The following is a 20,983-nucleotide window of genomic DNA, read 5'->3' on the forward strand; positions in this document are numbered from 1 at the left end:
AATCTGTTATATGATGTTCGCTAGAAATAAATGGAAAAAAGCTTCAGAGAATTTATCTACACTGGTAATTTATTCTAATCATTTGACTTTTGCTGGATTGTACCAGCACACCACAGTCAAGGACAACTTTTTGACCAATGATTATTCCGTTACAGAATGTTTTTGCTCTTTTCACAAGAAAAATTTGAATTCAACCACCACTTTTTTTTAGACAGTCATGAAATTCAGTGGAGGATTTCCTCTTCAAGGTGAGTCACCTCACTTAACACATATTGCATCTCAACAGGTACATTTTGATTTTGAAATGAGGAGTTTATGAATTCCAGTTCTATTTGTCATCACATTTTCCATTCTCATCTCATCTTCTGAACCGCTTTATCCTCATTAGGGTCATGATGGGGGCTGGAGCCAATCCCAGCTGTCTCCAGGCCAAAGGCGGGGGACACACTGCATTGGTGGCCAACCAATCGCAGGGCACGAGGAGACGGACAACCATGCACACTCACACCCATACCTAGGGGCAATTTAGAGTGTCCAATCAGCCTACCATAGATGTTTTTGGAATGTGGGAGGAAACCGGAGAACCCAGAGGAAACCCACGCAGACCCAGGAGAACACACCTCCACACAGGTGTACCAACCTGGACTTACTTTCCATTCTGTGGTTGCATTTATATTTCATATAACCAAAAAGTAAAATAGGCACACAACAAAACTTAATAAATTTTGAACCAAAAAAACCATCTAAACTGAACTCACTTATAGGTTAAAAAAATTAATTCCCCTTACCAAACTCTGATGGGACATATCTTGCGTGACAGTGAATAAAGACATCTACACTTTAGGTTATGTTTGCTTCTAACAGCATAATTGCTTGAATGACTTTCAAAACCAGTGGCAGGACTGTCAGTATTTCATTATATTTTTCTTTAATCTTTTATCAGTAAATGGAATTTCTGCAGCAGATCCACTGCAAACATGGGCACCACCTGCGCAAAGCAAAAGGTTAGTGATTTCCACAATCAGCTCTGCAACGACCTCTACTTGTATTTGTAGGTACAACATATATATCGAGGTACGGCGGTTGTTTGCTTAATATAAAAAATATATAGTATGGAAGTGGCAAAGATGTCGTTTATTCAACAAATGAACATCACTGCAAGTTTTTTTTAAGTCACAATAGGGTGCCAGAGTTTTGTCTTACCTGTAGTATGACAAGCTTTTTGTTTTTTGGCGTAGTTGGGTCTGGGTACTCCTCTCCAAAGCACAGTTCAATCTTATAACTAGGAGTTGTTCCCTTTCTTTGTATACAACTCTGAAGATCTGAAAAAAATGCCATATATAAAATGTACAACATCCTGTCTTTCCATGGCTTTTCTTCAAACCAATGTGATGTTCAACGTAGGGAAAATAAAGTGCACCTACCGTTGAGAAATGCTGATGTATCGAGTAATTTGAATGTCTTCTCTCGCTCCAATTTGTTAGGCCTGTCAGTGTGTGGGGCCAAGGGGCCACTCCAATACACTCTTCCCTGGCAGAACCGTTTGATGAACACACCATCAGAGGCAACCCATAAGAGTACACCCCTTTGCAGATGGCTGAGAAGTTGGTTTGTAGCTTCCACCAGGCATGATGGCATGTGAGGGCTATTTGGGTCTGGGAAAGAGAGCTGTTGTGCAGAGCACGGCCCGTATATACTCTCACTGCCTAGAGATACACATCCCTGCAGGATGAAGCACCCGTCTGGACTCTTGGTGGTGCACATGACCACACTTTGGCCACTGTACAACATAGTCACCTTCATTCGAAAATCTGTCAGCACAACATTCAAATTAGCAGGCTTTTCAATTCTTGCAATTTGCCCTCCACCAACCTTACCTGATATGTGTACAGAGGTGCAGAAAGTCAATAAAGAATCATTTGGAGAGTCACTTCTTTTCTCTATCAACTCTGAACACATATGTTCCATCATTAGATCATTTACGGTAAGGTGGAAATAATGAGCATCATATTCAGCTCCTTGTCTTTTATTCTCTCCCAGTGCCCAATGAACTAGAAAGCTGTGTATCCTTAAACTGATGAGCAATAGGTGAGGTTGAATGCTTCACTAAAATTTCCTAGTTTCTGTCTGTTCTTTTTCTTCCACTTGCTTCCTCTATTTTAATTTTTTTAGGACTACTAACTTTTAAATAAATATAAAGTATTGATGGACAAAATATAATATATGATTCAGATATTTCTTAGGCCATCAGAGAAGGCCTTGAAGGCCCTGACTGCACACCACTATATTTTAGTAATATTAAACCACTAGTTATGTGTTACTTTGTTAATAGATGGCGATTAGAAGAAATAAAACATTTTTTTCCAATCCAATACCCTGTTTTTGGTGTTTTTTCAGTGTTGGAAGGAATTAATTTGTTTTTCGTTCATTTAAATGGGAAACGTTCGTTCGAGTTACGAGAATACCTTTATATGTGGCAGTAGATGCAAAACGTCCTATTTCTGTCCATAAATTTAATTATTTAAATACATTGGTCATATCATCTTTAATGATCATTCACATGATTCAGGTATGTATCGACCATGCAGTAAACACAAGCAAATGCTAAATCTGAACGTTAACACCACTTGTGCCCATTTTCACCTCTGTCATTATGTTCACTTTATTTATATCTCATCTCATCTCATTTTCTGAACCGCTTTATCCTCACTAGGCTCATGGGGGGTGCGGGCGGGGGGACACCCTGAATTGGTGGCCAGCCAATCGCAGGGCACAAGGAGACAAACAACCACTCACATTCACGCTCATACCTAGAGGCAATTTAGAGTGCACAATCAGCCTATCATGCATGTCTTTGGAATGTGGGAGGAAACCAGAGTACCCGCCGAAAATCCACGCAGGGCCGGGGAGCAAACTCCACACAGATGGACCAACCTGGATTTGAACCCAGATCCTCCACTGTGAGGCCGACGCACTAACCTGTTAGGAGTAGCCTGCTATTGTTTTTCCCGACTCTCGTTTGTCCCTCCTGCCTTGCCGTTGTGTTCGCGCAGCTGCGCGTGATTCGAAATTAGTCCCTGATGTGTCTATTTAAACCCCACTGACTTTAATGTCATTGTCGGATCGTCGGCCTAAATTCCCTTACCATGCATCCACGCTACCTTGCTCCTCGATTCCACATGTTTTCCCTAATCCGGTTTGGTTTCATGTTTCGTTTCATTAGTCTTTGCTATTTTGTAAGTTATTAAAGTTTTGGTTATGAGCACCATTTGCCTTGTCCTCACCTGCTTCCCCGCGACTGGGTCCTAATCTCTCCTACCTCGCCGCGACGTCTCCCGTGGCCGTAACATAACCACTCAGCCCATACATATATATATATATATATATATATATATATATATATATATATATATATATATATATATATATATATATATATATATATGTATATATACATACATATATATGTATATATATGTATTTATATATATATATATATATGTATATATATACATTATTTTTCGTGTAACATGCTTATATATTTATTTATCTTATTTAAGTTTACAATGTCTTTTCCTGTGTCTGTGTTTTCACCTTGCTACTGCAACAAAGTGGATTTCCTAAGTACAGGCTGAATAAAGTTTAATCTCATCTAATCTAATCTAAATGTGCATTGCTATATGTTTTCAGTTGTATTTAATTTAGCCCTATTTAAAAGCTTTTGTACACCTCTTGATTGTGTACACCTGACCTGTAGACTGTGGCATTGGCCTACAATCATAGCAAAATATTATTATTTTCCATAGGACAGGGGTTTCAAACTCAGTTTGGTTAGCGGGCCACATTCAAGACACCTAGATCTCATGTGGGTTTATTTTTGGCCCCCAAAAGTTCACTTACTGGCCGTCATTGACAGCGCTAGACGTCCAATACAGTTGGCTGCGAGGAACGAATGAACAAATGTTAATTTGCCCCTCCCAGTCAAAATTACTCAATTTAAGTACTTATTTAATAATATGATTAATGCTACTAAGAAATTGACCAATACACACTAGTTTTTAGCATTAAAAAATGTGCAATACATCCAACTGATAATTAAATTTCTAGGAGATGGAAGTTCTGTATTACGCTCATTTCGATATTCACTTTCTGAATACGTACTTATTTTTACTATCCAATAATGGACACCTTTCCACCTTAAGATATGATATGTGTGTTTCTGTAGATGTGATTGTAGAGTGATGCTCTTACGGGATTGTTTTTGTTTTTCTTCTTTTTTTTGTTCTTCTTCGCAAGCTTGAGCTGCTTCCTTTTAAGCAACAACAAAAAAATTGTATAAATTGTGAAACCAAAAAGATAACTCCAGCAAGCGATAGCGCTCATTTGCCTTACAGTGTGACCATAGCTACATCATTGGGCAAAGACATGAATATTTTCAAATGTACTTTTGTATTTTTTCAGACACATTCTTCCTGTGAGAATTATCCCTGCCAAATAATTACACATCATTCCAATGGACATCTTACTTAGAGTTTGGGTTATGTTTGGGCTGGGAAAGTTCAAGGTTGTTTGTCATTTTTATGTAATGGCGAAATTTATGTGATGTTTGTTTGGTTAGTTTTCACCTGTTTGCCTTTGAAATCAGGGCTACTGGGTGATGTCTTAACTTTGATGACCATCTGGCTCTTTCTCTGTGGTCGCCCTGCAAAATAACCAAGTAGGAGACCCTGCTATACTCACTTAGAATTTTAAATATTGCACATCGAGTAATATTCTGCTTACCAAGTAAGGAGGCTTCTGCATCGTCGCGCCGGATGCGATAAACTTTGTAAGGTGCTGGGATATTCAGCTCGCAGCGTTCATGGACGACTTGAAAGTCTGTGCTCTTGTTTAGTGCGCATCGCAGACGGGTCTTCCACACAGTGGGGTTGTCCCTGTCCAGCCCCACCTTGTCTTTGCTTTTGTGCAAAGTCCAGGCCTGAACACACATAGAGACATGATAATACAGTGTTAATTAGTTAAGGTATGGTGTTGACTAAATCGAAAAATGTTTGACAATGTGCAATTGGTCGCTTATTTTATTCAAGAAGAGACAGATTTAGTGCTAAAGACAGAGGCTTTTGCTTTATTTTTCAGTGTATATATAAACTTAAACCGCATTAATTGGGTCTGCTAATGCAGCGTTTTATAAGATATCATTTCCCAGACATTTACAGGCCCCCGTGGAATAGGGGCTTTATCTTTCAAAAGGCTTTTTTTCCATTTCATTTTCCGAACTGCTTATCCTTACAAGGGTCGCAGGGAGTGTTGGAGCCTATCCCAGCCAACTATGGGCATCAGACATGGGACACTGACTCGGTGGCCAGCCAATCGCAGGGTACAAGGAGATGGAGAACTATTCATGCTCACACTGACCCCGAGGGGCCATTTAGATTGATCAACCAGCCAACCCTGCATGTTTCTGGGATGTGGGAGGAAACCCATGCAAGCTCGGGTACAACATGCAAACTCCACATAGTGAGGACCAACCTGGGATCCACCCCTCGACCCCAGAACTGTGATGCCGACGCGCTAACCACTCACCCACACCACTCATCCACCGGGCCGCTGCTCAAAAGGCTTGATGTTTTTTAAAAATAAATACATTAATGCTGTTTGGGCATGGTGAACAAGTGGTTGGCACATTTGCCTCGCAGTTCTGAGATCACAGGTTCCACCTTGGGCCCAGGCTTCCCTATGTGGAGTTTGCAGGTTCTCTCCGTGACTGTGTGGGTTTTCCAAGGCTTATCCGGTTTTCTGCCATATCCCAAAATCATGCATTGTAGGCTAATTGGACACGCCAATATCCTTACTTGTGAGTGCGGCATGAATATTTGATTGTCTTCTTGCTCCCTGCGAATGGCTGGGAACCAATTAAGGGAGTGGCCTGCCTAATGGCCATTGGATAGGCTCCAGCACCCATGTGACCCACAGTGTATTGTTTGATTCACGTTTTTAAGATGTTCTCAGTATACGTATGAGAGCCTTAACTGCTTCAACCTCTGCCAAAACGGCACTGGGCAGTCTCTCACAGTCAAAATTGATTTTACGTTTAGCGCTATCTATGGCAGCCAGTGAGCTAAAGGTCACCAGCATGCATAAAAACTCAATATATATGGTTTGAGTGGCATGTATAAGTGTTTGACTATTATGTGTGAGAGCATTTGACTACTAGTAAATGTGAGCGTCTTTGACTATTACACGCAACAGCTTTTGACTAAGGGCGCGTGACCGGACCATTCGCCAAAAAACGTTTCGCCGACAGACGTTTGGCCGACGGACAGTCCACGGAACGGACGTTTCGCCGAAGCGCTCGCCCCGCCCTCGGATCATGTGTGTACATGTTTTTCAACCTCGGCCTGGGGGCCATATACGGCCCGTTACAGATAACATTCATTTAGGAATAACAAGGGCATGTACTGCCCCCCACTGGACATATTTCTAAATACAAGTACAGTGGTACCTCGAGATACGAGCTTAATCCGTTCCGGGACTGAGCTCGTATGACAAGATTCTCGTAACTCGAGCGGAAGTTTCCCATTGAAATGAATGGGAAACAAATTAATTTGTTCCAACTCTCTGAAAAAAACACCAAAAACAGGATATTGGATTGAAAAAAATGTTTTATTTCTTATAATTCGCCATATATTGACAAAGTAATACATAACGAGTGGTTTGATAGTAATAATGTGTTTAATAGGAGTAAAATTAGACACATTTCGCGGAGGGTAGACAGCGGCATACACGGAGGCGGAGGGGGGCTGTTCGGGGGGGCTTTATCCACGGCAACAATGCACTTGTAAACGAACAAACAAATTTAAATCAACTTGGATACCTATATACAGACACTCAACGTTTAATGTAACTTCAAACAAAACTACATTTTAAATTTGTTGTAATCTTTTTTACCTTACGTAGTTCTACGGGTTGACACCACCTGGCCGCTCCGCCGAAGTCTTCAAAACGAACGCATCAAGAGTTGTTTGTTTTTGTCTACCCTTCAAAATATTTCGATAATGTCGCATACAAATGTCATCACAATAGGATAACGCACGACCACTTGCCAACGAGAAATAGTCTTTAAAGAACGATCGCGGGAGCATCTTTCCTTAGAAAGAATAACAGGAAATACAATAGTTGAGCTTACCCACGTATTGATTGTGGGTAATGAAGTTTTATTCTGAGAAAGGTTGCCATTGCCTATGGGTGTTGTGTGCACGAGTATACTTCATTACCCAGAAAGCCCTCTTTTTGCCCACGCGTTGTGCATTTCCTGGTCGTATGAGAAACTCGTCTGAATTAATCGTTCCGTGCTCGTAGATATTGTTATACACGAAAGATATGCAAAAAAAAAATGCCATGGCCACCTGGCTTGGTCGCATCACGAAATTTTGACCGCATCACGGGCGAATTATTCGATCGAAATTTCCCCCGTAAGACGAGCATTTTGTATGACGAGCGGTCGTATGACGAGGTACCACTGTACGTACTACAATGTGCTGCCAATTTTTTAATATTTTTTTATTTTATCCTTGCTTTTAAAGTAGTAGCTATTTGGACACGCAATGTAATTTATCAAAGCCGGGGATTGATGTCTGACACTGAGAAAAAACAACACTAGAAGACTTATGTGAAATTCTAAGTGCCTTGGACAGACTAGATGGCTTGGAGAACAATACCTGGAAATGCCATGGAACACAATTTTACTTCTAGTTTAATTTTAAATAATTTCCCATTATTTTAGGAAATATATATTCAAAACAATTTGCTGAGAACCTTAATGCAAAGATTAATCTCAACGTTTTCTATGCTGGTGTAAATTTTCTGGAGTAGGATTTCTGGATTTACAATTTCATTACAGTAGTACTTACTGTTACTACTACTTTATTTTCTCTATTTCTTCTGTCACGTACTGTTCTGCGTAATCTCCAACTGGCTACTACTTTAAAAGCAAGGATAAAATAAAAAAATATTAAAAAATTGGCAGCACATTGTAGTACGTACTTGTATTTAGAAATATGTCCAGCGGGGGGCAGTACATGCCCTTGTTATTCCTAAATGAATGTTATCTGTAACGGGCCGTATATGGCCCGCGGGCCGAGGTTGAAAAACATGTACACACACGATCCGGGGCGGGGCGAGCGCTTCGGCCAAACGTCCGTCAGCGAAACGTCCATCAGCGAAACGTCCGTCAGCGAAACGTCCGTCAGCGAAACGTCCGTCAGCGAAAAGTCTTTCGGCGAATCGTCCAAGCACCCTAAGGGCGGCCCAGCGGATGAATGTTTAGCGCGTCAGCCTCACATTGGGAGTGCTGAGTTCAAGTCCAGGCCGGTCCACCTATGTGGAGTTTGCTCTCAAGGTCTGTGTGGGTTTCCACTGGGTACTCTGGTATCCTCCCACATTCCAAAAACATGCATTGTAGGCTGATTGGACGCTCTTAATTGCCCCTAGGTATGGGTGTGAGTGTGCATGGTTGTCCGTCTCCTTGTGCCCTGCGATCGGCCGGCCACCAATTCAGGGTGTCCCCCGTCTCTGGGCTGACATCAGCTGGGATAGTCTCCAGCACTCCCCGCGACCTTAATGAGGATAAAGCTTTTCAGAAAATGAAGAAGCTTTTGACTAGTGTGAATGCTTTTGACTAGTGTGTGGTAGGTAATCCGGAATTATGCCCAACACCACACTCCGCTCCCCGAACTATTCTTTTCTATTTATCATTGAAGTAGTTAAATTATAGTAGAGTCGCAAGCTAATATACTAGTTGTGTAATAAAGGTGAAAGTTGATCACCTTGAAGAGAGCAGCATCATCCGTCTCTTTGTAGTCCTTCTTGGCTGCGTGTTTCCAGGGAATTCTGAACATGGTTTTTCCCTTGTCCTCCCAAAAAAGACCCTCATACGCACCGCTGTCTACCTGGGCTATAAGCCACTCTTTCAACTGAGACTTCGGCTTTTCCTTATTCTTCATCACACTCCTCTCGTAGCCACGTTTCTCGGTCCAATGCGGTTTAAAAAAAATACAACGCGTCCTGCTAGAATAACCACATTCCAACGTAGTGGTAAATGAAGAAGCCAGATGTAAAAAAAAAAGCTAACAAAGTCAAGTTGACTAAAGAAAATAAATAAAGATGACAAAGTAATCAAGACTTCAAGAGCAGTGCAGCTATGCGCACGAACAGAAAGCGAAAGTTCTTTTGAGCAATGACTTTCGGTTTCTCATTCACAGAAACGACCTTTAACATTTCCAAACAGATTTAGCAGATAGAATATGAGTACTATAAGGAAAAGTGGTTTTGCGCCACAACAAGGAGATAATATAGGTCATTTGATAATAGTATGATATTATTTCAGATTATTACACAGTACAAGTGCGCGTTCAGCGCGGTGGGGGTCTGTTATTTGGAAGAAACAACCACCAAAAGACGCTAGATAATTTTAAAATAATAATTTAAATTATAATGATTGAAAAAAGAAAATATAGATTACTGTTTACTAGGTTTCACATTCAGATACCATAACTACAAATAGGAAAAAGACATACGTGAACATAATTTAGACAGACGCACTCTGTGGTTTGGCCATAAGAGGGCATTGTGGAGCCCATTTGCTCCCTGCAAAGAGAAAAGACATTTTTTTTGCGGAAGAGTGCCTTCCTAATCAAACGTTCAGGTGTGGTGGTGGTGTAACTCATGTCATCTCATTTTCTGAACGGCTTTATCCTCATTAGGGTCGCAGGGGGTCCTGGAGCCTATCCCAAATGACTCCGGGCCAGAGGCGGGGGACATCCTGAATCAGTGGCCAGCCAATCGTGTTGCACAAGGAGAAGGACAACCATGCACACTCACACATAACTAGGGGCAATTTAGAGTGTCCAATCAGCCTACCATGCATGTTTTTGGAATGTCGGAGGAAACCGGAGTACCCGGAGGAAACCCACGCAGGTCCAAGGAGAACATGCAAACTCCACACAGGTGGACATAACCTGGATTTGAACCCAGGACCCCAGAGCTGTGAGGCCGACGTGCTAACCACTAAACTACCGGGCCGCTATATATATATATATTTTTTTCCATCACTCTTCATTTTATGGATTGTTATGTTTCCGTTTACTGTTTCTGTACCAAACCTATTTAATCCTTCATTGGTCTCAAATATGCTTTTAAAGATACAATAGTTTAAGAAATAATATTAAAAATGTTATGCAAAGATTGTCTGTTATCTTTTGTCCATCAAAAAATACATAAATATAAATATGAGGAATCGTTCTAGGCCAGGGCGCTGCAAAATACAATCACTAACATAATTGTACTTTTAATAAAGAAATATCCCTCAGACACATAATTTGTAAGTCAGCAAAGTCCATAAATAACAAATGAATTAAAAAATGAAATAAAATAAACGGCCTGCTGTGACGAATGTAATGCACATTGATTTGCAATATTTGACGACTCCCCCAAAAACACAACATCTTGAATATAACAGCTTTATTACAACAGAAAACATGACCATGTCCGGAGCACAAAACGCTGCTTGAAAAATCCCCACTTCTCTTTTAGACACAATGTGAAAACATTTTTCATGCTCATACCATAGCAGCTTTCATTGCACTGCATTCCCATGAGAAGTGTGCACATATTCACGTCTTATTCATGTTATGCTTAAGCATCCAGACGAGAAGTGAGCTACACCTTGGTTGGTCAGTCACAATGAAGTTTACTTTCAGCTCAAAGTTTTTTGTGTGAAAAGAGAAAGCAGTGAGTCACAAACACGCCCATTTGATTAACACCTAAGGAAATAAATACAATCTTTGTTTTGTTTGACAACATTATTTACATATTATTCTTACAGTTATAAGTCCTAACTTGCATCCAGGTTCTCTCGTAAGATATCTATATACTATATGTATCAAAAGAAGAAACTAACACAACCGAAAACAAAGCGGATTGTTGATGGCAAATGATTACACGGCTTAAAATGTCTTATATACACAGTAGAAAGCACAAATGTGCGTGTGTGCGCATGTGTGTGTGCGTGCATGTAATCAAAATTTTCATTTCAGGCACACAGCACAGTGTTTACTTGGAGACAAGTCTGAAGAAGAACAAGAGCTTTTTACACACATGGAATTGTCAGCATTGCACCTGCTTACTTGTGAGTTAGTGCATGTGTGTGCTTTGCGTGTGCTCACATGTGAAAATGTGACAGCTTCTAGTGACAACCACAAGCTCTGACCACCATGTTGCGGTACTTTTTGAGGATGACATTGGAGCTGTCGTCAAAGTACAGCACTGAGATGGCGTGGAGCTGCGTGGGCGCACAACAAGGCTTAGGAACTGTGTCTGGGTTGATGAAGTGAACCTGTGTAAAGAAATAAGAGAAATTAAGAGGTCTCCTTCAGAAGGTGAGAATTCAACATGCTGTTCACAGTTCACAAATCTGAAGTCTCAAACTCCATTGTGAGTGAATGAGATGAATTAATAAATAACTGATTTTATTCTTGTTTTTGTTTAAAAAGTAAAATATTCAACATTCTTAGTAGTGGATTTATTTTTTGTTTCATCTAACATCATTAAAAATTTATGTATGTATGTATGTATATATATATATATATATATATATATATATATATATATATATATATATATATATATTTATATATATATATATATATATATATATATATATATATATACAGTGGTACCTCGTCATACGACCGCTCGTCATACAAAATGCTCGTCTTACGAGGGAAATTTCGATCGAATAATTCGCCCGTGATGCGGTCAAAATTTCGTGATGCGACCAAGCCAGGTGACCATGGCATTTTTTTTTTGCATCTCTTTCGTGTATAAAATCTTTCTACAAGCATTGGGCGGACTTTGCATTTCCATACCCGTTTTCCCCCCACTTTGGTCTACATTTACATACCAGGTAAACAACAATGGATCGGCAGAGTTTTGCAAAGAAAAGATCTGGAATATATGTACACTCGGTAATCAGACACGGGGAAGCGGCAAGTTCCAAACAACTCTTGATGCGTTCGTTTTGAAGGCTCCGGCGGAACGTCGGGGTGGGGCCAACCCGTTACAAAGGTAAAAAAAGATTAAAACTAAATTAGAATTCAGTTTTGTGTGAAGTTACATTAAACGTTGAGTGTCTGTATATATTAATCCAAGTTAATTTAAATTTGTTTGTTCGTTTACGAGTGCCGTGGATAAAGTCAGCCCCGAACAGCCCCCCCCCCTCCGCCTCCGTGTGTGACGTTCCCTTCCCCTCCGCGAAATGCGTCTAATTTTACTTCTATTAAACACATTTTATTACTATTAAACCACTCGTTATTTATTACTTTGTCAATACATGGCGAATTAGAAGAAATAAAACATGTTTTACACGAGTGCGGCGTTGCCGTGGATAAAGTCAGCCCCGAACAGCCCCCCCCCCCCGCCTCTGTGTATGCCGCTGTCTCTACCCTACGCGAAATGTGTCTAATTTTACTCCTATTAAACACATTATTACTATCAAACCACTTGTTATTTATTACTTTGTCAATATATGGCGAATTATAAGAAATAAAACATTTTTTCCAATCCAATATCCTGTTTTTGGTGTTTTTTTCAGAGAGTTGGAACAAATTAATTTGTTTCCCATTCATTTCAATGGGAAACTTCCGCTCGAGTTACGAGAATCTTGTCATACGAGCTCAGTCCCGGAACGGATTAAGCTCGTATCTCGAGGTACCACTGTGTATATATAAACTGTAAATATAAAAAAAATAATTACAATAATAATAATTCATTCACTGCGATCGACTGGCCACCGACCGATTCAGGGTGTCCCCCCGCTTCTGGCCCGGAGTCAGCTGGGATAGGCTCCAGCACCCCCTGCAACCTCATAAGGATAAAGCGGTTCAGAAAATGAGATTAGATGAGATGAGATAATTCATTCATCTTCTGTGCTGCTTCTCTACACGAGGGTTGCCGGGGTGCTGGAGCCTATCCTAGCTAACTATGGGCAGTAGGCAGGATCCATGCTAAATTGGTTGAAAGAAAATCAAAGGGCAAACATTTATTTATTACAAAAAAAGGAGGGATATATTTTGTAATTACTTTCGTCCTCAATCATTTGAGGTTGACAGAAATTCTATCTAAATTTCTTTCATTGAGGCTGATAGATGTTCTATCTACATTTATTTTATTTTATCAACAATTCTTCATTACATATTTTGCATTGCTCCTTCATACTGCCATACACGAATTATTGTCTGGAGATGTGGGGAAACACATACAAAATAAATACAGAGCCTATATACCGATAAAAGAAAAGATCAATAAGAAATATAATTACATCTGCTCACAGGGAATCCACAAACAAACTTCTCATTAAATTTAATACTTTAACATTTTGGGATTTGGTTAATTCTAAAACTATTTCATTCATAATTTATACCGCTTATCCTAAAAAGAGTCGCAAGCGGTGCTGTAGCCGATCACAGCAAACCACGGACAGTAGGCAGGAGACACCCTGAATTGGTTGCCAGCCAATCACAGGGCATAAAACTATTCAAGTTTTGAAAAATCATAACGGTTACCACCAAAGAGCATCCAAAGGTTTTTCCAATCAACAGACAATAAACATCAACTCAAAGGAATTTGTATGAAGATGTACGTTCTACCGTTTATTCGAATAACATAAAATGATAATTCTCGCAAAGGTTCCTGGCGCCTATCCCAGCGGATTGCGGGCGAAAGGCAAACTACTACATCCTAGATTGGTCGTCAGTTAATTGTCAATCCCACACTTGCCCGCACCAAAGTGATGCGAGTTAACCACTACACCATCAGCTAGTCTGACATTTTCATTTCATTGAAAGAAACATTACGGTGATGCACAGTATTTGCTTTTCTCATCTCATCTCATTTTGTGAACCGCTTTATCCTCATTAGGGTTAGCTGGGGTGCTGGAGCCAATCTCAACTGTCTCCGGGCCAGAGGAGGGGGACACCCTGAATCGGTGGCCAGCCGATCGCAGGGCACAAGGAGACGGACAACCATCCACACTCACACCCATACCCAGGGGCAATTTAGAGTGTCCAACAAGCCTACCATGCATGTTTTTGGGAGGAAACCGGAGCACCCAGAGGAAACCCACGCAGACCCGGAGAGAACATGCAATCTCCACACAGATGGACACGACCTGGATTTGCACCAGGACCCCAGAGCTGTGAGGCCGACACGTTAATCACTCGTGCCACCGGGCCGCCCTACGTATTTACTTTTTACTTACAAAAAGGGGACATGATATCTTGTCCCCTGACTTTGAGATTGAGACCTTTGACAAATTTGATTAGTAGACCATAATAACTCACGAGTGTTTGCACAATGGCATGATTGGTGGCATTCATGTAGGAGTTGAGTGGGAAGGCGCACTCGCCCTCACAGTAGTATGCTGCGTATCCTTCAGGGGCGATAATCCAGTCCTGGGGGTAAGGAACGAGTTTCATTTACAAAGCAGAAACAGAGGAAGATTGAGACATGACAATTGGTGTGAAGAGTTTGTACCTGCCACCCGAGATCTCGGAAGCTGACGTACAGCTCGTGCTTTTTGCACGCCTGCTTCTGATCAGTGCTGCTGTTCTCTGAGGAAGAAGAGAAGGAGACATTTGACATCCTCAAAAAACAATTAGGACAAAAAGTCCAAAACCAAGCACAAGCCTTTCAACAGTCACAATCCTAAATCACCCCCCCAGATCCTTTGCCGACCAGCTCAGCTTTAAGAATCAGCAAATGACAGCTACATTTTAAAATGTCAACCCTCTCCTTTTCATAATCTGGCAAACATTGCTGCACTGATTGTGCTGCATTTCTGCCCCATAAGGATTCAAGTTGTGAGTGATCATGAGCGAATGGTTCTCATCATCCACTTAGGGAAGCTGCTTGAAAAAGTTCCAAATAGGCTCATGTGTTTGTGGCCCCGGTTGCCCCACAGTACACCCCAGATGTGCTCCACCATAAAAGTCTTTCACCTCCTCATAGGGAACATGGGCCCAACTGCTCTTGTAATGCTTGTGTAAATAAACAAAGATAGCCAAGGGAGTCTTAAAGCTCTGGCATTACGTTCTAATGTTTCAGCAGTTCACATAATCCTCTCGCACCTCCAATGAAAGGTCATGAAATATAGACTGCATGTTTTGTGAAGTTTAAATGTTACTAATGTTTCTCATGCATAATTATGATTTGTTATAGTCAGAATTTTAGATAATTTGATTGAAAAAAATGGGCAAACTGGCAGGCTTCCTCACGGATACATTGTAAAACATAATAGTGCCAAATAAAAAAAAAATTGCTGCAGCTCGTAATATCACTATTCACCTCTCCTAGCTTCAACTGGGAGCAAGACAAACAATAGGCTGTGTTGAATAGTTTATGCACTCGGCATCCTTTTAATTCTTAAATCTTAATTTGAATGTGATACAATTAAAGTTGTCTGCTGCTTGCAAAGAGATTCGTGTAGAATTTACAATGAGCAAAAAAGGGTTTTTATTCCATCGAGCAACAACAGTTATGTTACTTTGCCCCTTCGCCTTGAACAATTTTAAAAACAAATTCATTACCTGCAATGTTGGCCATTCGCAGGGCTTCTTGGCTCTTGGCCCCTTTGGAGCGATTCGGGTTACGCTGCTTGGAACCTCCTTGTGCTGACCGAATGCTTCGCAGGTGAACCTCAGTGGCTTTGAAAAAGGCCACCATGAATGGCTGTTTGTTTTGCGGTCCACTCCGACCTATCAGCCCTGCTGAGCGTGGGTTTATGCTGTCTCCTACAGGTGATGACACAAAGAAGAGTACAAAAGAGTCAGATTGGAAATTTGATTTATTCTAAATTGATGTTTGTAATGTCATTAGAAATTAATTAACACAGGCATAGGCGAGATTGGTGCTTGCCTAGGGTGGCATTTAGTGGAGAAGGGGGGTGGGGGCAAATTGCTTTGGGGAAATTTAAAATTAATTATATATATATATATATATATATATATATATATATATGTGTATATATATATATGTGTATATATATATATATATATATATATATATATATATATATATATATGTATATATATATATATATATGTGTATATATATATATGTATATATATATATATATATATATATATATATATATATATATATATATGCGTGTGGCCCTGCGCTTGCACAGAAGAATGTGCATTTGATCACCGTTTGGTGGTAAATCAAGGCTATGTATATATATATATATATATATATATATATATATATATATATATATATATATATATACTCATAAGCGGAAGCCACTCTTGCTACTAGGACCCAGCACTGAAGTAAAAGAAAATTTAATAATTAATAGCAGAAAAAAATTGCGATAATTGAAGTCACGATGATCAAGGGATTACAGTACATGACATTGTAATGCATTGTTATGCCACATGGTATGTCATTGTATATATATTTTCAAACAACAGTTAGGGCGACTCGGCGTCTCGAGTGGTCGGCCTCACAACTCCTGGTTTCTGGGTTCAAATCCAGCTCGATCCACCTGTGTGGAGTTTGCATGTTCTCCCCGGGCCTGTGCGGGATTTCTCTGGGTACTCAGGTTTCCTCCCACATTCCAAAAACATGCATGGTAGGCTGATTGGACACTCTAAATTGCCCCTAGATATGAGTGTGTGCGTGAATGGTTGCCTGTCTCCTCGTGCCTTGCGATCGGCTTAGTGAAAGTTCTATGAACTTCTGCCACTCAATAACCATCATTCTGACACATAAAATGTTTAAATTGGTTAGAGAGAAACTAGTTGTTGTTGTTGTTGATTTTTTTGTTTTTTAACTGCACGCTGTAATTGTTAACTCATTTAACTGCACGCTGTAATTGTCAATTCAAGGGTTGTTTCCTTGTGCGCTGCGATTGGTTGGCCACCGATTCAAGGTGTTCCCCCCCTGCTGCCCATAGTTGTCTTAGATAGGCTTTTACCACGTATTTTGCTTTTCTGTCATATATGAATAAATACATGTTACAAGCACACAACAGTGAATGTTCTCTTTTCTGCCTGGTATATCAGCACCACCTAAAGTTCTCATTCTAGAATTGGCCCTTGACTACCCTCTACCTCACTCCCATTTCAAGAGGAGGCAGTGAACATCAAGGCCTCGATTTTTTTTGTCTGTGTGCTTTGTGTGGCACAAGTGCGTGTCGCCCTGCGCTTGCACAGAAGAATGTGCATTTGATCACCGTTTGGTGGTAAATCAAGGCTCCTAGTTGTCGCTGCCGGCATACCGTCCTTTGTGCCTGTCTGCACATGCTCACCCGGAACCCTCATGAGCACTTCAACGTGCATTCAGAGTTTCCTCGTTCGTTCCTTTTACATGAAAGCATCTGTTTTTTCTTGCAAAGCATGTAACATCTTGCCGGCCTGAGAGATCGTGTTGTTAATCACGCTCTTGTAATCAACACTTTTTGTTGACAATGTCTTCCAAAGACTAACGTAAAAGTCTGGCAATGAGAACCCATTCTGAAAAATCTGATAACATGACATACTTTCTGTGAACTGTGTTGCTGGTATCACCGACAGTGGCGGGGCATGATGCAGTTTTTCTCCATAATGATTCACCTTCAGGAAACTAAAATAGCGTGCAGTGGTTAGACGCCTTAAAGTTCTGAGATCGAGGGTTCAATTCCCAGTAGGTTCTGGCCTTTCTGTGTGGGGTTTGCTTCTTCTTTCTGGGCTTGCGTGGGTTTTCTCCAGGTACTCCGGGTTTCCTTCCACTTCCCAAACACTGCATGATAGGCTGTTTGAACACTCTAAATTGCTCCTAGGTATGAGTGTGAGCATGAATGTTTGTCCCTTTCCTTGTGTCTTGCGATTGGCTGGGCACCGATGTTGCCCATAGTTAGCTAGGATAGGCTCCAGAATCGCCCATGACACTTGTGAGGTTTACACGGTTTGGAAAATGAATGATTTAATATAAGAATTGTTTAAATGCTAATAAAGAAGATAAATGAAAAAAGATTTTTTCCATTATTATTGGACCTAAAACACATAAAACTCCATTTGGAGAGAAAAAAAGCACATAATTTCAAATGATTGGACAAAAATAAACAACTCAGATATTATCGTAGGACAAGTCTGCACACTTTTTACAACTAACACATAGGTATTTTGATCCTTAATCAGATTTGTAAGCACACTAAAGGCACTCAACCATATAATTCACTCTAAAAGTGTTTATTTTATGTTCAATATTTATTGAACTTAATGCCTCAGTTCTGATTGATTTTGATACTGACCATTTGTGCCCTCCAGAGCCAATTGCAAACCCAAATTTCTTCCTGGGTTGAGGACCCAGTGGTTGCTGGTGGCTGTCACATCGAAAACCAGCCATCCCTCCTCTGCAGCCCAGATGACTCGTGAGTCCAGAAGAAAAAGGTCAGACTCCCTGTGTAGAAGATAAAAGTGTGACAACCAAACGATCACAAGGAACAGCACAGGTATTTAAATTAATTTCAGGCAAAATTGAAGGTCAGGAACATTAGTTGGCGGCCTGATTACAAATGGAAAGACCCAAGGAAACAATTTATTTCCTTAATTGACAATAATAGTTTTATAGGAGACAAGTTAATGACGAGTTCACACTACAAATTTCACTGGGGGCTGATGTTTTGCAGCAACAAGACTCAAAAAGTAAAAAAAGGTGTTAAGATTCAGTATCACGTCTTTAATGTTTTGTCTGTCTTCCAGTCTGTCTTTGTTTGTGTTCAGTGTTTGTATTTTAGTACTGTATGTCGTCACGTACCGACCATGGCTTCCGGTCACGGTACACGGTCGATTGGTCGCCGGTCTTTTGGTCGCCCGGAAGGTAAGTGATAATTACCATTTAAATCGTTCCTCAAATTCCTTAAATCCAAATGAATTACTATTTAGTCATACTTAATGCCCTAGTAATTATTAGGCTAAAGAAAAGCTCCAAATTTCCCAGACTTTTATTGTTTTTTGTTGGAGAACTTGTTAAGACCCTGACTGACATAGCTCCTTAAAGGGACGACGCCTGTACATACAAACTCTTATACACTCACACGTCGGCTCAGTGAAACTGCTCATGGCCATTGTTGGCTTTTATTGATGCGTACACCGTGTTGTTTTACCTTGTTTTGTCGCCGGTCTTTTGGTCGCCTGTTGTCGGGGCGACCAAAAGACCGCGACCAAAAGACCGGCGACCAAAAAACGGCGACCAAAAGACCGGCGACCAATCGACCGTACACGTCGGTCACAGGTGTTCATCTCCTCTTCTCATCAACAGTCATCTCACCACGCTCGTTTGTATCATATCCCCTTTACTTATACCCTCTCTACTTCAGTGAAAGTGCGTTAGTCTTTCAGCAACATAGAGCCTAATACTTTATATTGTCATTCTGGATTCTTAATAGGTTTTGGACCTTGTCTGTGCTTCTGTGCTTCTGTTTGTTCTGAGGGTGATTTTGTTTTTGGACCTTCAGCCTGCCCAGTCTTTTCCCTTCCTCTACCTCTGCTTTATCAAGCCACCTTTCGGGCCTTGTTGGAGATAAATCACCTTTTGCTGTCTTTCTGACCACAGATTGTATTGTATTCAGACCCTTCTCTTCAAATTACTGAGATATTGACAGTTTTTAAACCATATTTTTATCTCAGAGTTCTGCATCATTGGGTATGTTTGTTAACTGACTCATGTCAAAAAGGAAGGATAGAAAAAGCCAGAAGGATGAAAATTGTACAAATCTGTGAGAATAGGAGCAAGCAAAATGGGTAAAGCAGATTGTTGAACCACAACCTTCATATTTTCTGTTGGCTCATTGAATGGTTTCTTTGATGAAGAAGCTATGATCCCAAATCCAGCACCAAACAAAACATGGGTTGATTTAAATATACACAATCCACTGGTTATTTTAATGAGTACACACTTTACCATATTTTGAAACAAAAATCCAGAATTATTCACCTGTCAGAATGCTCCTCCAGCACTTGGTAGATGCTAATGCGAAAAGTTTCATTATCGAAACGTTCATGGATGAAGTCTTTATAAATTCGAAACTCAGCAGCAGTGACCGCCTCGCCATCAGGAATCTGGGACAGGTCAAATCGGAATTCTCGATGATGCCGTCGCACTGGCAGGAATTCCTTGTCATGCTCCACTGTGAAAAAGAAATAAAGATGGATTCAGTGGTATTTGTTATGTGAGCCATCCTTGTGAAAATATTCTTCATGAGATGTTGTTTCAAATGACGCTGTAAATAGCTGCTGTTCGGGAGCTTGTGAGTGCCATATTAACAGCACATGCACAATGCTATTGTTTCGATGAGGGAGTAGAAGCGTTCATGTGGTTGAAACTAAGATAAAGACGCGGGTACACTATGAAAAGTTTACGAGCATTTCTCCATCCTCAGCCCTAGAGAGTCATCCAATCCACCATTCATCTGGTTCTCGTGAGTCAGAACTGAGCATTTGGAGTGAATATCATCTCTTCAACACTAACCACTCCATTGTAGCCCCTCTGGGTAGTGACCCCCCTAAATGACCCCGACCACCCCTCGGCATGTTCCTCTTATGTCCCTGCAGTATGTCCCAGGGAACAAGGCCTCAACTCTCAACATCTCCATCCACTTTACCTCTGTGATTAACTGGCAGGCAGATCTCACGCAACCACGCAAACACTGTGAATCAACTCTTTCCAAAATCATGGTTCCCAGCTCTTTTTCATTACGGGTCCAACTGGCAGTCTAAATTATATCCTTCCATGCATTGACTTTCTTTAAAGCTTCCACTAATTAGGGTCAGGAGTTAGGTAGAGCTTGTGTGTTGTGACTATAGGGAAGAGTCAATCAAGGCATCTTTAGTCATTTGTGTGCAAGTGTGCAGTTGAAACTAGATGTTTACACACTGTAGAAAAG

At 40.6% G+C, this 20,983-nt stretch overlaps 2 protein-coding genes across 7 annotated transcripts in view; both read right to left on the reverse strand.

Moving 5' to 3' along the window:
• Positions 1 to 51: 51 nt before the first annotated feature.
• irf10 (interferon regulatory factor 10) lies at positions 52 to 9,210 on the reverse strand. Of its 2 annotated transcripts, XM_077603089.1 has the most exons (8): positions 8,826 to 9,210; positions 4,783 to 4,978; positions 4,626 to 4,702; positions 4,252 to 4,309; positions 1,878 to 1,949; positions 1,425 to 1,811; positions 1,204 to 1,322; positions 52 to 988 (listed from the first exon to the last, which is right to left on the reverse strand). In XM_077603089.1, the coding sequence occupies exons 1-8, from the start codon at positions 9,000 to 9,002 to the stop codon at positions 929 to 931; spliced, it is 1,146 nt and encodes a 381-aa protein (XP_077459215.1). In that variant the 5' UTR covers positions 9,003 to 9,210; the 3' UTR covers positions 52 to 928. The 2 variants fall into 2 exon arrangements, with proteins under 2 accessions (XP_077459215.1, XP_077459204.1); XM_077603078.1 differs by having other exon boundaries at positions 1,425 to 1,949.
• A 1,293-nt stretch (positions 9,211 to 10,503) lies between these two features.
• The window catches only part of bmp7b (bone morphogenetic protein 7b), a 42,910-nt gene continuing 32,430 nt past the window's right edge, over positions 10,504 to 20,983 (reverse strand). For all 5 annotated transcript variants that reach the window (XM_077621268.1, XM_077621191.1, XM_077621116.1 and 2 more), the window contains 6 exons: positions 20,035 to 20,227; positions 18,350 to 18,498; positions 15,642 to 15,845; positions 14,590 to 14,666; positions 14,397 to 14,507; positions 10,504 to 11,392 (listed from right to left, as the gene is read on the reverse strand). In XM_077621268.1, the coding sequence (XP_077477394.1) occupies positions 11,243 to 11,392; positions 14,397 to 14,507; positions 14,590 to 14,666; positions 15,642 to 15,845; positions 18,350 to 18,498; positions 20,035 to 20,227 (884 nt within the window). In that variant the 3' untranslated portion in view covers positions 10,504 to 11,242. The remainder of the gene's footprint in view (positions 11,393 to 14,396; positions 14,508 to 14,589; positions 14,667 to 15,641; positions 15,846 to 18,349; positions 18,499 to 20,034; positions 20,228 to 20,983) is intronic.

Source organism: Stigmatopora argus, chromosome 1 (genome assembly GCF_051989625.1).
Source record: "Stigmatopora argus isolate UIUO_Sarg chromosome 1, RoL_Sarg_1.0, whole genome shotgun sequence".
Lineage (NCBI taxonomy): Eukaryota > Metazoa > Chordata > Actinopteri > Syngnathiformes > Syngnathidae > Stigmatopora > Stigmatopora argus.

Coding starts and splice junctions, on each gene's coding strand:
- irf10 (XM_077603078.1), bottom strand. CDS start 9,002: ATGAAGAATAAGGAAAAGCCGAAGTCTCAGTTGAAAGAGTGGCTTATA. Junction 4,979..8,825: donor ATGATGCTGCTCTCTTCAAG/GTGATCAACTTT, acceptor ATGTGTGTTCAG/GCCTGGACTTTGCACAAAAG. Junction 4,703..4,782: donor TGCAGAAGCCTCCTTACTTG/GTAAGCAGAATA, acceptor GTTATTTTGCAG/GGCGACCACAGAGAAAGAGC.